The following is a 17,920-nucleotide window of genomic DNA, read 5'->3' on the forward strand; positions in this document are numbered from 1 at the left end:
TTGCTTCTAGTCTTTCCTTGTGCAAATGAGAATAAAGTTGATCCTTCTACAATGTGACAGCCCTTTAGATATTTGTAGACAGCTATTAAGTCTCCTCTCAGTCTTCTCTTTTGCAAACTAAACATTCCCAAATCCTGCAACCTTTCCTCATAAGACAGGGTTTACAGACCGGTCACCATTCTGGTCGCTCTTTTCTGAACTTGCTCCAGTTTGTTGATGTCTTTTTTAAAATGTGGTGCCCAAAACTGGACACAATATTCCAGATGAGGTCTGACCAAAGAGGAGTAGAGGGAAATAATGACTTCACGTGATCTAGACTGTATGCTTCTGTTAATACATCCTAGAATTGCATTTGCCTTTTTTGCTGCTGCATCACACTGTTGACTCATATTCAGTCTGTGATCTATTAGTATACCCAAGTCTTTTTCACATGTGCTGTCACTTAGCCCTATTCTTCCCATTCTATATATGCTTTTTCCATTTTTATTGCCCAGATGTAGTACTTTGCATTTCTCCCTGTTAAAAACCATTCTGTTAGTTGCTGCCCACTTCTCCAGTTTATTTAAATCTTTTTGAATCCTCTCTCTCTCTTCTCTAGTATTAGCTATCCCTCCTAGCTTTGTGTCATCAGCAAATTTAATCAGTTTACCCTCAATTCCTTCATCTAAATCGTTGATAAAGATGTTGAACAATACAGGGCCCAGGACAGAGCCCTGTGGTACCCCACTTGAGACATTCTTCCAACTGGATGTGCAGCCATTTACGACCACTCTTTGGGTCCGATCACTAAGCCAGTTATGAATCCACCTAACAGTTGCCTTGTCCATTCCATACTTAATCATTTTTTCAATAAGGATTGTATGAGAGACTTTGTCAAATGCTTTGCTGAAGTCAAGATATACTATATCTACAGCATTTCCTTGATCCACCCAATCAGTGATACCGTCATAGAAGGAAATTAAGTTAGTCTGACATGACTTATTAGTTACAAACCCATGCTGACTCTGTTTAATCACTTCATTCTTATCCAGGTATTGACATACATGTTGTTTAATAATTTGTTCAAAGATCTTTCCTGGTATAGAAGTCAGACTCACCGGCCTATAGTTACCTGGGTCCACCTTCTTCCCCTTTTTGAAGATAGGAACAACATTTGCTCTTCTCCAGTCTTCTGGCACTTCTCCTGTTCTCCAAGAATTTTCAAAGATTATAGAGAGGGGTTCAAAAATTTCTTCTGCTATCTCCTTCAGTACTCTGGGGTGTAATTCATCTGGACCTGGAGACTTGAATTCATTTAGGCTAGCTAAGTGTTTCCTCACTATCTTTCTGTTTATAGATATCCTGGATTCTTCTATTCCCTTAATAGGACAGTGAATAACAGTTGATGTTACATTTCCTTTCTGAGAGAAAACAGATGCAAAATAGGAATTTAAAAGTTCAGCCTTCTCAACATCCTGTCTTACCATTTCATCATTTTCATCCTGTAAAAATCCTATAGCATCTTTGACTTTTCTTTTACTTTTGACATATCCCCAAAATCCTTTATTATTGCTTTTGACATCTCTTGCAAGCCTCAATTCATTTTCAGCTTTAGCTAATCTGATTTGTGCCCTGCAGGTTCTGCAGACAGCATTATATCTGCAGAACCTTCTACCATTGTATCCCAAGTTTTATTCATTCTGGATATAGTTTCTGGTGTTAAGTGGGTTTTGATGTTCTCAGATCCAGGAAGACTCCCCCGTCTGTGGGTAGTCCTCCATCGGGTCCAGCTCTAGTTCCGTGACGTCTTTCCTGTTCGGCCAAACAACAAGGAGTAGGGCGTGTAACCGGTGGTTTGATGGACTCGATTATTGTAGATCCACACAAGCTCAGACACGTACTCGGGCCACCGAGCCTTCCTATCGTCTTCCAGGGTCCTTAACATTTTGATTAGAATATGGTTAAACCGTTCACAGGCCCCGTTTCCCTGAGGGTGGTACGGTGTGCTATGAGACCTGTCAAGCTGATAGATCTATTTTAGCTCATCCATTACTCTTCCCAAGAAACGGGCTCCTTGATCAGAATGGATCCGCTGTGGGCATCCATTTGATCTATCATCACTAGACAGTGGTCGCATCCTTGGTGTGCTGGCCCGATGGTCAAGTAGTCGATAGTCAACATCTCCTGGGGGGCTGATGTCGCTACAGTTTGTGTAGGAGCTCTCTTTTCTGGGGATTTGGCCAACTCACATGCCCGGCAGAGACTGCAAGCCTCTTCAACCACTGTTCTTAACCGAGGGTGGTAGACAAACCGCTGTAGCCACTGGAAAGTTTTTTCATGACTGAAGTGAGCTAATTTTTCATGAGATTCAGCGGCCACTGTAGACAGCACTGTCGCCGGAATCACCACCTACCAGGAGGCTCCTAACTCTTTTTGCAGTTGAACGTTCCCATATAACAGCCCGTTTCTCATCTGGAGGTGCTCCTACTGCCAGATTATCTTCAGTGCTTCTGAAGTCAGAGTACTCCTCTGTTCTTGATTAGGCAGCTTCTTCAGTGTCACCCATTGTCTAAGCAGGGCAAGTTCACGGTCTTCCTGCTGCAACCGGACCCACTTATCCTGAGATTTTCCCAATACTCCTTCATGGTGGGGGGTCCGTATCTGGTCCAGCGTGGCCACCACCCTCCCAGCGGTCTTCCGAAACCGGGGAATCTCCTCCTCCAGCATCTCATCTTTACTCTTTCCAGGTGTCGCATGCTTTGCTCTGGATAGGGTGTTGGTGTGGGTATTCTCCACCCCCCCCCTGTAAGCAATTCTATATCAGACCTTCGCCATCCGGGCCACCGAGCGCTGTTCCAGAGCCCCATAACTTGGCGTTCTCCAGATGTGCTAATAGACGGTGCGCACCAACACCTCCGAGCCAGACAGGTATTCTGCAAATCTCTCCGTCATAGCCCACACTAATGCCAACAATTCGAGCTTGAAGGAAAAGTAGTTGTCCGGGTTGCGCTCGGAATCGTGAAGGGACTGACTAGCATAGGCAATCACCCTCCTTCCCATCCTGGACCTGTGACAACACAGCCTCAAGTCCGTGCAAGAGTCCGTCGGTGCGGAGAATGAACAGTATAGAGAAGTCCGCATAGGACAGTACCGCAGCTTCGGTCAGCGCTTTCTTCAAGTCACGAAAAGCCTTCTCCTGCCTTTCCTCCCAACAGATGGATTAACCCATCACATTCGGGAGTACCCCTTTCAGAAGCTTGAGCAGAGGTTGTACCACATGGTCAAAGTTCTTCACGAAGCGACGATAGTACCCCGTCAGTCCCAGGAACGCTCAGACATCTTTTACGGTCTCTGTGGTCGGCCAATCCTAAATTACCTTGATTTCCTCCCATGACTGCTTCACTCCTTCAGCTGAAACAACATGACCTAGGTACTCTATCCGGGTCTGGAACAAGTGGCATTGCTGTGGTTTCACCTTCAGGCCATACTTCTGCAGACAGCTCAGCAATTGCTCTAGTCTCCGCAGGTGATCTTCAAATGAGGCAGCATATAATATGATGTCATCCAGGTAAATGAGTGTGGCTTCAAAGTTCAAATCACCTAGGCACCTCTCCAGCAGTTGTTGGAACGTACCAGGGGCATTGGCCAGGCCAAATGGCATCCTTTTGAATTCAAAGAGGCCCATAGGTAGTATAAAGGCCATTTTTGCCTGGTCCTTCTCCGATATGTACACTAGCCATTAGCCACTGGCGAGATCCAGCTTCGAGAAAAATTTGGCTTTCCCCAATACAGACAGAGATTCCTCAATCCGGAGTAGAGGGTATGAATCCCTCACGGTGCAGGCATTGAGTTTACAGTAGTCTACACAGAACCTTAGTGTCCCGTCCTTCTTTCGCACCAGCACAATGGGGATGCCCACGGACTTTGGCTCTCCCTGATGACGCCCGCCTGTAGCATCTGACCGAAGATCTCTCTTACTTCCTGATATAACTGAGGGGGAAACTGCCAATAACATTCTTGAATGGGTGCCGTATCCCCCGTTGGTGTTTTGTGGGTAATCGCTGTAGTGCAGCCAAAGTCATCATCATGTTTCGCGAACATGGATTGGTATCGCCGCAGTAACTCTTCCACTTGTTGTACCTTGGTGGGGGTGAGTTCAGATAGTTTGGCGCACATCTGTTCCAGTATGCGTCGACCCTCCTGGATGTATTGAGGTTCGGCTGTCGGAGAAGTGGTGACCTTTACCGACCACAGGTTTTCTGGATTTACTGCCAACTGTATGGTCTGTGGATGTATAACTTCTTGAGGTTATTCCCACTACCAGTGCCACTTCACCCCTGTGTGGAAGGACAAATTCCTGATCTGTCAAATTAACGCAGCATACAGGAACCGTCCCTTCACGCACCATGGCCAGTGTCCGGGCCGCTAAGAGTCCTGCAGGCAATTGTTACAGAGGGTTCCAACTGTACTTCTACCCCCTCTAGTGGGGCATGTGCTCGGACTGACAGTCAGTATGATCTGTCCTGGTGGTAGGGTGAGTTTAGTGGAGGCCGGCACAACCACTTTTTCTAATGTTTCCCCTGACTAGAGGCCTCCCTAAGCTTGAGCTGTACGAATTAACCATTGAAACACTTGTCACTGGGGGGTATGCGGACTCCACTGTTTCAGAGACAAATGAGAAGGTTCATCGATGAGCAGTTTTCCAAACTCTTTCAGGATATTCATCCCCAGGGTGACGCTTCCCCCAGTGTCAGCACTATACCCTTCCGTCCAAGATCTTTCCCTCACAAGGAGACCTGCATCCACACCACCCATGCGACCGGGATGGGCAAGTGGTTTGCCTCTGTCAGCTTCACTACCGGGCCCCACTCAGGCCAGAGAGGCTCTGGGAAGTGTCATCGGAAATACCCTTCAGGCATGGCATCGTGGTCACTTGGAACCCAGTATCTACCAGGCAAAGCACGGCTCGACCATCTAACTCGGCCCAGACCAACAGCCACGTAGACCCCAGATTTGTGGGACTTTCACTACTCCTTCCTTTCCATTCTGGTTCCGGGCGACATCCCCCAGGCTCGGAGCCCTCTAGTTTAACGGACGGTGCGGCCGGGACCCGTTCCTCCGTGGACGTTTCCTGGCCATATGTCCCACTTCTCCGTAGTTATAGCAAGCGAAGGGCCTCTGCCGGCGGAACCTTCTGGCATCGTTACGGGCTTCTGTTTCACTTTGGCCCCCGGCTGCATACTGACCGATTTCAACTTTCTCCTTCACTTGAGCCAGTAACCCTTGAATATTCAACAGCTCCTTTCTCATCTCTTCAACCCATTGGGGTTCAGCAACATTGGGGTTCAGTCTTTACTGCTCTGCTGCATCACACCTCTGGACCTTCCTTACTGGGACTGTCACCCCCTGCTCCTGTTCACGTAAGCGGGCCTCTTTTCCTATGTCCGCAAAAGTGATACGAGAGTCCGCCCGTACCTGCTCTCTGAGTCTGCTTGGTCAGAGCATCCCGCAGCCAGTCACTAACAAGTCATGCAACACGACATCTGCTGACCCTATCACCACTCAGTCCTTTCTAACAATGGTGGTGTGTAACTCTTGCAGCACATTCATATACTGTGTAACTGTCTCCCCCTCTCTTTGCATGCGGCTAAACAGGCGAGTCCTAAGTTCTCCTATGTGAGTGGGGTCCCCATGGGTCTCCTCTAAAATTTGGAGAACTTTGGTAAAACATATCACGATCTCGGGGGGTATGCAGCTTCACAGAGTCTCTAGCCTCTCCATCCAAAGCCTTAATGGCCACCTCGGCCTTGAGTGCAGGGCTCATAGGGTGCATTCTCATCATACCCCTCGTGCGCTCCGTCCAACTCCACAACATAGTATTGGACCCCGTATATTTAGGCAACTTACTCAGCATGGCCCCCCAGGGAGATACTGGTTCTGGGCCCAGCCGCCTGTTCTGCGGCCTCTGTGCAATTGGACTGCATTCTGCCGACTACGCCAAATGTAAGAGGGCACTGGAAATGAGGTTCGTTGGATGCAGTGAAGAGCCGGAGGCAGAGAAGGGGTTAGCAGGGTTTACTACAACAGGTTATTGTGGTACAAGGAATACTCCGCGCAGGGAGATGAAATCAACAGTGGGAAAACGCGGGAACACTGAGCACAACAACAAGATTTGCACAAAAACACAATATTTGGAATAAAGGTGTACGAAAAAGAGAGAACTTATCGCTTGCAGTTCTTGTTGTGGAGAGGCTGGAATATCTACCGCCGGCATCGTAAATCGTCTACAATGTCTCTGACCCTGTTGCGGAGGGACGAAAAGTACTGTCTCCCGACCGTGCCCATGTATCCGGGCTCACTGGGCTTGAGTGCGTTGGAATGTAGAAACAGTCTCTTTTGTTGATTCCTCTGGAATGACGCAGTACACAAACAGCATGCATGCTTGCAGGCTGCAGCAGCATGCAAACCTCTGAACTAGTCGCTAGGAACAGAGCGAGTCAGATTGTCTTTCACTGAGAGCGGGAATGAGCCGTCCAGTAAAGGAAGGTCTGGGGACAGCTCAGTAAGGACATAGTCAGTGGGTACGTCAAACCGCTGGGGAATAGCTGATGAGGAATTAGCAGTCGGAGCAGTGGGGAAGGAGTCATCCTTCTCCTTCTTCTCCTGTCGCCGTTCCCGACAATTCTCCCCTGTTACCTCGCTCAGCCCCTTCTATCTCCCCCACGTCCCCTGCTGTCCAGTGCAAAGGTCCTCCCCACTCAAAGTAATCGTCCCTCAGCAACAGTGGTGACAGTCCCGATAGTTCCGGCCCCAAAGTGTACCGAGAACCGCTGACTCTGCCCTGGCTCATCTTCTTACATAAGTATAGTAGTAACTAGGCCGCCAAATACTTGGGGGGCGGAGGAACATTCTGCCAAACTCTGTCACACCTTCTTAGATGCCATGTTTGCTTTTCACATCAGCAAGTGGTTATACTGCTAGGGTTTTTGTTGCAGCCGCTCCTGTGCTGTCCCTGCAGTGTACATCTATGTTATGGGGCCCAAAAGAGTTAATTTGTAAAAAAAAATGTTTCACTTGTTAAAATACAATAATATGTCTTCTGCTTTTTTAATTTTTTTTCTCTCATTTTTACAAGAATTGTTGGAGCCAATTTTTCTTTTGAAACATTTTAATATCGGCTTTTTCTGGTGTTTTTTCTTGTAATATAGGAAAGCCTAAGGCCAGAAATAATCACCATAAATCACTGTACATGGAGACTTTGGGATCAGATCATTTCTGTCTGTGTTGATTGTGGAAACTAAAAATATTTTCTTAATTAAAGCCTCAAACTTCTGTGTGTGACTCAGAGCTGAGATCTAACGGGATAGAAGATTCCAGTGCGGGGAAGACGGGAAACCTTCATATAGACGGCCGGTGGGGATGGAGGCAGTGACCGACTCTGGCCACATCTGTCTCTAGAGCCGCAGTAGAAGATGAAGATGTCGTCCTCATCATGAAGGAGTTATTTCTCATGTCGCGTGTAATGAATATCTCCTGCAGTATTGCTAATGCCGATTCCAGTGTCGGTAATGAGACGAGAATTAGCGTTATGGAAGATGAGTCTATGAGGAACGTGTTCAGCTGCCGACTCCGAGGAGGAAACTGCTTGTTGTCTGTGGCCTAAATATATAGGTTTTATTAGTAGATGTCAGGGAAGAAAACTAAACCCTGTAAGATAATAAATCTCCTCATATGTTTCCCTTATTATCTCCAGTAATTGTATTATTACACAGGATTCTTATGATGTTACATCGGATCATCTTCTCATTCAGGTCTCTACAATATCGGATCCTCTCAGTGAAGATCTTCTACATAAGAGAGTTTTCCTGATTTACCCATCAGGGATGGATATGGACAGAGACAAGATGGCGGAGAGGATGTTACACCTCACCCTAGAGATCCTCTTCCGTCTCACTGGAGAGGTGAGAGATTCTGATGACGTCACATTACATCATTCTTATCTATGGGAATAACAGATGGACAGAACTGGAGAGGTGAGGACTCTGGGAATGTCTGTAGTGAGATTTATTAATGTGTCTCTCCATAACCAGGATTACACAGTGGTGAAGAAGACCTCTAGTGATCGCTGTCAGGACCCTGTGTCTGAGGGATGTGGAAGACCCCTGAGCCCAATCACGGGGCCTCCACCTCACCCCCTGATCCATGAGGACATCAATAACCAGAAGATCCTAGACCTCATCTACAAGATGATTGAGCTGCTGACTGGAGAGGTGACACTGCTGGGACATTATTATTTATTTATAAAGCACCATTGGTTCCATGGTGCTGTACATGAGAAGGGGTTCCATACAAATTACAGATATCACTTACAGTAAGCAAACTATCAATGAGAGACTGATACAGAGGGGAAAGGACCCTGTCCTTTCGGGCTTACATGCTACAGGATGGTGGGGAAGGAGACAGTAGTTTGGGGGGTTGCAGCAGCTCCAGTGATGGTGACGCGGTAGCTCCAGTAGTGGTGAGGAGGCAGCGGGGATGATTGCAGGCTGTAGGCTTTCCTGAAGAGGTGGGTTGTCAGATTCCGTAAGAAGGATCCGAGTGTGGATAATAGCCGGACGTGTTGGGGCAGGGAATTCCAGAGGATGGGTGCTATTCGGGGGAAGTTTTGGAGGCGGTTGGGTGAGGAGCGAATAAGTGTGGAGGAGAGAAGGAGGTCTTGGGAGGACCAGAAATTACGTGATGGAAGGTATCAGGAGATTAGTTCAGAGATGTATGGCGGAGACAGGTTATAGATGGGCTTGTAGGTCAGTATTAGTAATTTGAATTGGATACGCTGAGGGAATGGGAGCCAGTCAAGAGATTTGCAGAGGGGAGAAGCGGGGGAGTAGCGAGGAGAGAGATGAATTAGTCAGGCACAGAGTTAAGGATGGACTGGAGAGGTGCAAGGGTGTTAGCAGGGAAGCGACAGAAAAGGATGTTGCAATAGTCGAGGCGGGAGACGATGAGGGCATGCACAAGTAGTTTAGGCCTCTTTCACACTTCAGTTTTTTGCCATCAGTCACAATCCGCCAAAAATTTGAAAATGGCGGATCCGCAAAAATGGAAACAAAACGGATGCAAACTGATGCTACGGATCCGTTTTGTTGAGGATCCGCCATACCGATTTTACTGCGGATCCTCAACAAAACGAATCCGTACCATCAGTTTGCATCCGTTTTGTCGTCCGTAGGATCCGTTTTTTTGCGGATCCGTTTTTCCACACCTCCAAAATGGGATGCTCCCAAATATGATTCGCTCTTGGAAAATGCTCTCAAATGTGATTGGATGCTGGAAACTAGGGAGAAATATATCTAGGGTGTTGTGATACAATTTCTTTGAAAGGTTTTAGAGCTAGTGGCAGCGATGGAAGGAGTTAGTGCGAGTCTGGAAGGAGTTATTGCGAGTATTGACAGCTTCTGTGTGGAATTGGATCTTCACTTGAATCGGTTGGCAATTATTGCTATCGAGAGGGAGAAAAGACTGCGAATCCTGCGTATGAGGAGACGGCGCCAGTGGATTCATCCCATTAATGCGCAGAGGTTCACCCGTGGCGTTTTTTCCACACTGTACCTGGAATTGAGGGAGAATCCGGACAAGTTCTTCAACTACGTGCGCATGCGGATGGAATTCTTTGAGATATTGGTGGATCGTGTTGGAGAACAAATCCGGAGAAGGGACAACCTACATGCGGTTTTCTATATCACCGGCGGAGCGTTTGATGGTGACCCTTCGGTAAGTTATCTACCTTTTAAAATGTTTCAGATTCTGCAGGCTTTTATTGTTATGTTATGGCTTGTAGTTTGTATTAATTTTACTTTTTTTCCCTTTTTTTAAGATTCCTGGCAACTGGAGAATCCTTCACCTCCCTCCATTTCCAGTTCCGGATTGGGATTTCCACTATTGCTGGAATTGTACAACAGACCTGCCGGGCATTATGGGATTCTCTACAGGAGGAATACATCCCAGAGCCAACCCAGGAGAGGTGGCTGGAGATTGCAGAGAAGTTTCAAGATATCTGCCAGTTTCCAAACTGCATCGGTGCCGTGGATGGCAAGCATATCAGGATTGTGAAACCCATGGGATCTGGTTCACAGTTTTACAACTATAAAAAATACTTTTCCATTGTGCTAATGGCCATTTCGGATGCAAACTGCAAATTCATTGCCGTGGACATTGGTGCATACGGTCGTTCTAACGACTCACAGGTATTCAAGAGTTCCACCATGGGCCGTCGCTTGTATGGAGACAATTTTAACTTCCCACCTCCAAGACCACTCCCTGGAACAACAGGCCCACCAATGCCTTTTGTGTGCGTTGGCGACGATGCTTTTCAACTTTCAAAACACCTACTGAAGCCATATGGTAGTCGTGGATTAACACACCAGAAAAGAATCTATAACTATCGGTTAACCAGAGCGCGCAGAGTGGTGGAGTGCGCGTTTGGAATTTTAACTGCAAAATGGAGAGTCCTGTTAACGGCCATGAAAATGAAAACAGAGACTGTGGATGAGGTGGTAAAGGCCTGTGTAATCCTGCACAATTTTGTCCTTTCAAAGGAACCAGTTTCCATCGATGAAAATGTGTATGAAACCACCTTGTGGGATTATGAGCAGCAAACTTTTCGGAGTACTGGTTCAGTGGCAAGAATTAGGGATACCTTTGCAGATTATTTTGTTACACCAGAGGGACAAGTGGACTGGCAATATCACATGATATAATTTTCTTCTTACCAATTGTGAGTAATTTTTTTTTTTTTTATCTGAAATTTTACCAAGTGTTTGCTTTGCACAAGCATTGTGTTTTACCATGTGATTTGGTTAATTTTACACTTTGCAGTGTTAACAATTGTTGGGTACCAAGCGTAAAGTTATCCAAGTGTTGTGTACCAAGCGTAAAGTTACCAAGTGTTGTGTACCAAGCGTTTTACACTTTGAAATGTTCACAAGTGTTGGTTATCAAATGTTGTGCTACCAAGTGTTTTTTTGTACCTTGTACACCACCGGTGTACTGTGAAATATTACCCAGGGTTGTGTGTTGTGTTAACAAGTGTTGTGTTTACCTTTTACACCACTGGTGTAATTTGAATAAAGAAGCAAAAAATAAACATCACAATAAAGTTTTTTGAAAAAAAAGTTTATTTCTGACAATTTGTATTAACTGTATTTTTTTTTTTTTTTTTTTTTTTTTTTTTCTTAACTTTTTTTGTAACTTTTTTTGGTATTACCTTTTTGGTAACTTTTTTTTGGTATAATATTACCTTTTTTAATTTTTTTTGGTATATTACTTTTTTAATTTTTTTTTGGTATATTACAACAGAAAAATTACAAACTATGATAATGTTGGGTGGAGATAGTATTGGAGGGGGGGTTAACAGGGTTGACCACATCGAGGGGGGGGGGTAGGGGACTGGGGAGGGAGTTGGTGAGGACCAGAAGTGGAAGGGGGGTTTAACACATGTGGTTGGGACGGGAGTGGATGGACAGACGAGGTTTGTGGGTACATTGAAGGTGTATGTGGGGGTGGGTATGGTGAGGGCATTGGGGTATAATGCAATGGGGAAGGTAGGTACTGGGAAGAATGGAATGGGGAACTAGAGAAAGGAGAGGGAGTGGTAGGAGGAGGGACGGCTGTGTGATTGATGGTGGTGGAAGGATGGACGGGGGGAGGATGGACTGTGGAAGGATAGACAGGGGGAGGATGGACAGGGGGAGGATGGACTGTGGAAGGATAGACAGGGGGAGGAAGAGATGCTTCAGCAAGCACTTCCACTAGAGCATTCTGACAGGCTTGCATCACACGCATCTGCTGGTGAGTACTTAAACCTTCCATTTGCCGGACAACAGATTGAAAAAAGGTATGTCTCGGTGTCTGGTTTGATTCTAAACTCATCTGTTCCATGTATCTTCTGAGTTCCATGATACTTTGATTGATCATGGTCAACCCAGAAGATAACCGTTGTCCATAAGTGTGGAAACCGTGTTGAACAGTTGAGTTTAGACTCAAACAGTCAGACAAGGTCATCCTTTCCTGACTCCTCAGACGCTGCCGGCCAGAACCAAAAGTTGGTCGAGATGTTGCGGCAGTGTCTGAGGGGTGGGGAACAGGGAACAAGTCGTCACCAGCAGCTTCATGTGATGAAGTCTGCCCTGCTGCTCCAGTGCTGGTGGAGGGGATAGAGGGATCAGACAAGAGGGTAGGTACAGAGGGGTCGGATACCTCGATGTGGTCACCGGGGGCGGTCTCACTAGGGATCACTCCAGAGGGACGCAACTCTGATGCAGACTCCCGAGTGCTGCAGATGGTGCTAAAAAAAAAAAAAAGAAGAAAAAAATGTATATTAAAAATATTGATATTTAATTTAAGTCTGCTGAAAAAAAAATTGGTTAAACATTTCTACTACAGGAATTGTTTGGGGAATATTTACCTTCTGCACGCCATTGTAGATCGCAGGAACGCCAGGGCTTGGTAGTTTTTGTACTGGGGTCCCCGGCGTCCTCCCGACGATCCACTCGGGGTCTGAATCTCTTTGTTGTAGTCCCTCTTGAAGCGATCCCGGAGCGACCGCCACCGTGTGATAACCCTGTCACCTGTGAAGCAAAAAAAAAAAAAAAGGTTTAGTATTCAACACTTCACATGCTGGAAATATAAGTTACTGAAGTTGTAATACTTACGCACAAAATCCCTGGCCCTCGCATTGAGTTCCTCCCAGTTGTCAATAACTGAAGAACAGACTTCATCCCAGAGCCGTCGTGTGGTTGGTTGGTCGGCATGAAGACGGTTTGCCATGTTCCACAGCGGCTCCCGGATTTCCACCTCATGGATGAGGTCATCACTATCAATAATGACACCCTCCTCCTGATGTCTGCGGGGAGCACGCTGTGAAACCTGTGAAGATAAAAAACAAAACAAAAAGCAAAAAATTACATTATATTCAAACACATGATGTTCATTTAAACAATTATCAAAATAGGGTTACTTACCGTTTGCCGACCACCAGAGGCATCACCTTGACGACCCTGGGATGTCCTGGGAGTCACTCTAGTGCGGGCACCGGATTCTGAAGACTGTGGGAAAAAAAAAAAAAAATGTTTGGATGGATGCAGTTATGGTGTGCACTGTGATGAATGTTTGTGTTGGGTGTAGCATTATGTATCTGTGTATGTGCTAAACTTACAATCTGCGCACCCCCTCCGTGTGTCTCTCCACCCTGCACGTCTCCTCCTGGAAGCTCCTCTGAATCAGCTTCCTGTTAAAACATAATAGGATAGTGTTTTTAACCACAAAAAAATTATTTTAAATAAAAAATAAACAAAATTTTTTTTACCTCAGCTCGCTGATGATGTGAGGGGGAGCTTTCAGGAGAAGACATTACGGCTTGGGGCAGCTGTGTTGCTTCCTGAACTGATCTGCAAGTATAAACACACTTGTTAAGCTACTATACAAAGTATCATAATAAGCTTTCAGGCTTTTATACTTACAGGGAAAATGTTTGGCTGGCAGTATCTGCTTCGGCCTGGCTGGCAGTCTCTGTTGCGGTCTGGCTGGGCCTCTCTGCTGCAGCCTGGCTGGCAGTCTCTGTTGCGGTCTGGCTGGGCCTCTCTGCTGCAGCCTGGCTGGCTCTCTCTGCTGCTACCCTGCTGGTAGTGCTTGAAGTGATCTGCAAGTATAAAGAGACTTGTTAAGCTACTATACAAAGGATCATAATAAGCTTTCAGGTCTTTATACTTACAGGGAAACTAATGGTTGCCTGTACGCCGCGGTGTGGCTGTTCCTCTCTGCTGCGGTCAGGGTTGTTTCTGCTGCGGTCTGACCGGTCATGTCTGCTGCGTTGATCCCTGCTGCGGTCTGAATCTCTGCTACGGTTGGGCTGGCCGTGTCTGCCGGTATGGTGGCGCTTCATTGTGTGAACTGAAAGAAAATGATATGAAAGTTTAAAAAAAAAACACATTTTGTATGTGTAATTCCCTGAAACTAATTATACGCAATTTTAAGTGTTTGCATGTCTACATTCCCTTATCTCAGAGTGTAACCAGTGATTGAAGGTGTCTAATATTTTGTGTAAACCTACTTTCTTTGTGTTTTGTAACTGAGTGTAACCAGTAATTGAAGGTGTGTAATTGCTGTGTATACCAGTTTGCATTCCCTGAAACTCTCACCGAGAGTGTAACCAGTGATTAAAGGTCTCACCGTGTAACCAGTGATTGAAGGCGTGTAGTGTGTAATTGCTGTGTATACCAGTGTTTGCATTCCCTGAAACTCTCAACAGAGTATGTAACCAGTGATTGAAGGTGTTTAATTTCTGTGTATACCCACTGTGTTTGCATGGTTTTGAATTCCCTGAAACTCAGTTGTGTATACCCATTTTTTCATGGTATGTTGCAATCTCACTTTTAACCACACTTGTATACCAGAACACTTCAATTACCTTTATGGTAACTTAATTTTACCTTTTTTAAAATGATACAAAGTAGATTTTTTCAAAACAATTTATTTATTTATTTTTTTATTATTTTTTTTTTTCCAAAAAATAGGAGCTACTCTGCTCTTTATTTTAAATACCACAATACATGAAAAATAAAAAAACGCAAACACGCATAACACACAGCCAGGCTACACACTCCAGGTGTCTTGCAGGTGGAAGATTTGCAGCGGAGTTTGAAATTCTATCAGTCAGGCTGGTGTTTGATGTCTGGTTCGGTTTCTTCAGTGTGGCTGTTGCCAGATGTCTGGGCACAAACCACATACAATACCATTTAGGCCGGTTTCACATTTGCACTTTATAGCGCAGCGATGGCCTGCACACGTCCGCCACAAATCCCCACCTACTACTGCACATGAATGCTTGCGATCTGCGCACCCTATCTTTATCATAGGGTGCACAGATGGTGCGCTGGCAGGATTTTACAGTGTGCTGCGCACTTTTGAAGGTGTGCCGTGCGCGCCAAAATGCAACATGCTGCGTTTGGCGCGCAAGGGCACACCTTCAAAAGTGCGCAGCACATGGTAAAATCCTGCCAGCGCACCATCTACGCACCCTATGATAAAGATAGGGTGCGCAGATCGCAAGCATTCATGTGCGCTAGTAGGCGGGGATTTGTGGCGGACGTGTGCAGGCCATCGCTGCGCTATAAAGTGCAAATGTGAAATCGGCCTAAATGGTATTGTATGTGGTGTTATTGGGCACAGACATCTACATTAAAACACCAGCCTGACTGATACAGTCAGGCTGGTGTTTGATGTAGATGTCTGGGCCCAATAACACCACATACAATACCTTTTAGGCCGGTTTCACATTTGCACTTTATAGCGCAGCTATTTCCTGCACACGTCCGCCACTAATCCCCACCTACTAGCGCACATGAACGCTTGCAATCTGCGCACCCCATACTAAAGATAGGGTGTGCAGATCGCAAGCGTCCATGTGTGCTAGTAGGCGGTGATGACCAGATGGGACGGGGATTAGTGGTGGACGTGTGCAGGTTATCACTGCGCTATAAAGTGCAAATATGAAACCAGCCTTTACACCACACAATCACAGCAAGAAATACAATATTAAAGTTGTATGAAAATAACATGCAGTACACATGCAACAGAAAAAAAAAAAAAAATGCAACACACACACACACACGCTCCAGGGGTCTTGCAGGTGGTAGACTTGCAGCTGTGCAGACAGGTTTTATAGCTCTAGTTGAATCTTCTGTCAGGCAGGCTGGAGTCTGATATCTTGCTTGGAGTATTCAATGTTGCTGGTGCCGGATTGTCTGGGCCCAATTACACCACATACAATACACCACTCAATCGCAGCAATCACAGCATAAAAAATACAATATAATTACAGTTGTATGAAAATAAAAAGCAGTACACATGCAACAGAAAAAAAAAAAAAAAAAAAATGGAAAGAAAAAAAAAAAAAAAAATGCACACACAGGCCACACACATACACACACACGCTCCAGGGGTCTTGCAGGTGGTAGACTTGCAGCTGGGCAGACAGGTTTTATAGCTCTAGTTGAATCTTCTGTCAGGCAGGCTGGAGTCGGATATCTTGCTTGGAGTATTCAGTGTTGCTGGTGCCGGATTGTCTGGGCCCAATTACACCACATACAATACACCACTCAATCGCAGCAATCACAGCATAAAAAATACAATATAATTACAGTTGTATGAAAATAAAATGCAGTACACAAGCAACAGAAAAAAAAAATATAAAAAAAAAAAAAAACAGACATGCAACACTCGCAGACCACACACACACACACACACACACACACACACACACACGCTACACACTTGCAGGCCATACACAGAAATGTCATAGGTATACTCACACTTGGTAAAGCTGGTACTGGCAGGCCTCTTGATAGCTGTGGCTGCAGGCTTGGTGGGTGTCTGGCAGGCTGGGTGGTCTGGCAGGCTTGGTGGCTGTCTTGCAGGCTTGGTGGCTGTCTTGCAGGCTTGGTGGCTGTCTTGCAGGCTTGGTGGTGGTCTGGCTTGCTTGCTGTCTGGCTGCTACTGCATGTCTGGGCCCAATTAGCCCATCTTATATAGTTTTGGGACTGTCTGGAAAAGTATCTTTTTTTCTCGGCATGCGCAGTGCGATTTTGCGGATCCTGCCGGCGGATTCCGCAAAATCGCGGATCCCGGCGGATCCGCCGCCCATAGGGCCCCATTCTACCGCATGGCTGATGACGGCGGATCCGCCGTCATCCGCCATTTTGACGGCGAAAAAAAACGTTACATTCTCCGTCCCCCTCAGACAGAATCCGCAAAGAATTTTGCGGATCCGCCGAATATCGGACGCAACGGACGACCATCCGTCAAAATCCGCCACTAATGTATCCCAATGGGGAAATTGGCGGATCCGCAACAAGAAAAAGCGGATCCGCCAATTTCAAATTTTGGCGGATTGTGACTGATGGCAAAAAACTGAAGTGTGAAAGAGGCCTTAGTAGATTGAGGGTTGAGGAAGGGACGGATTCTGGAAATATTTTTGAGCTGGAGGCGAAAGGAGGTGGAGAGAGCTTGGATGTGCGGTTTGAAGAAAAGGGTTGAGTCAAGGGTTATTCCAAGGCAGCGGACCTCCAGTAGTGGGGAAAGTGTGATGTTGTCAATTGTTATAGAAAGGTCGGTTAAGGAAGATCTGTGAGATGGGGGGAACGATGATTAGTTCAGATTTGTCCACGTTGAGTTTGAGGAAGCGAGAGGAGAAGGAGGATATAGGTGATAGATACTCCGGGATTCTGGAGAGCAGAGAGATGATGTCTGGGCCAGAGAGGTAGATCTGAGTATCATCAGCATAAAGGTGGTACTGGAATCTGTGGGACTTTACGAGTTGCCCCAGGCCAAGTGTATAGATTGAGAAGAGTAGGGGTCCTAGAACAGAGCCTTGGAGGACTCCCAACAGAGAGAGGGTGGGATGAGGAGGTAGTGTGGGAGTGGGAGACCCTGAATGTGCAGTTGGAAAGGTATGAGGAAATCCAGGATAGGGCGAGGTCTTTGATGCCGAAGGAGGAGAGGATTTGTAGTAGGAGGCAGTGGTCAACTGTGTTGAAAGCAGAGGACAGGTCTAGAAAGAGGAGTATAGAGTATTGTCCGTTAGCTTTTGCTGTAAGTAGGTCTTTGGTAATTTTTGTCAGGGCTGTCTCAGTGGATTGATGGTGGTGGAAGCCAGATTTTAGATTGTCAAAGAGCAAGTTAGATAAGAGGTGGGAGGAAAGTTCAGCGTGGACATGCTGCTCCAGGAGTTTACAAGTGAATGGGAGCAGCGATATTGGGCGATAGCTGGACGTGGCTGTTGGGTCGAGGGTTGGCTTTTTAAGGATAGGCGTGATTGTGGCATGTTTGAAAGCAGAAGGGAAGGTACCAGAAGTTAGTGATAGGTTGAAGAGGTGGGTTAGGGATG

General features: G+C 46.1%; 1 protein-coding gene and 1 long non-coding RNA gene across 2 annotated transcripts in view; one reads left to right on the forward strand and one right to left on the reverse strand.

Annotated features, from left to right (window-relative positions):
• Nucleotides 1–17,920, forward strand: part of LOC141082466 (uncharacterized) — a 98,267-nt gene that overhangs the window by 45,738 nt on the left and 34,609 nt on the right. Inside the window, exons 2-3 of the mRNA XM_073566407.1 lie at nucleotides 7,791–7,940; nucleotides 8,070–8,249. Of these exons, the coding sequence (XP_073422508.1) occupies nucleotides 7,863–7,940; nucleotides 8,070–8,249 (258 nt within the window). The 5' untranslated portion in view covers nucleotides 7,791–7,862. The remainder of the gene's footprint in view (nucleotides 1–7,790; nucleotides 7,941–8,069; nucleotides 8,250–17,920) is intronic.
• LOC141082321 (uncharacterized) lies at nucleotides 11,295–16,580 on the reverse strand. The gene is made up of 3 exons (XR_012230501.1): nucleotides 16,347–16,580; nucleotides 13,497–13,926; nucleotides 11,295–13,424 (listed from the first exon to the last, which is right to left on the reverse strand). It is a non-coding gene; the product is annotated as an uncharacterized lncRNA (long non-coding RNA).

The sequence above is a fragment of the Dendrobates tinctorius genome, unplaced genomic scaffold, assembly GCF_039654945.1.
Source record: "Dendrobates tinctorius isolate UK_male_01 unplaced genomic scaffold, ASM3965494v1 ptg000017l, whole genome shotgun sequence".
NCBI classification, from domain to species: Eukaryota; Metazoa; Chordata; class Amphibia; order Anura; family Dendrobatidae; genus Dendrobates; species Dendrobates tinctorius.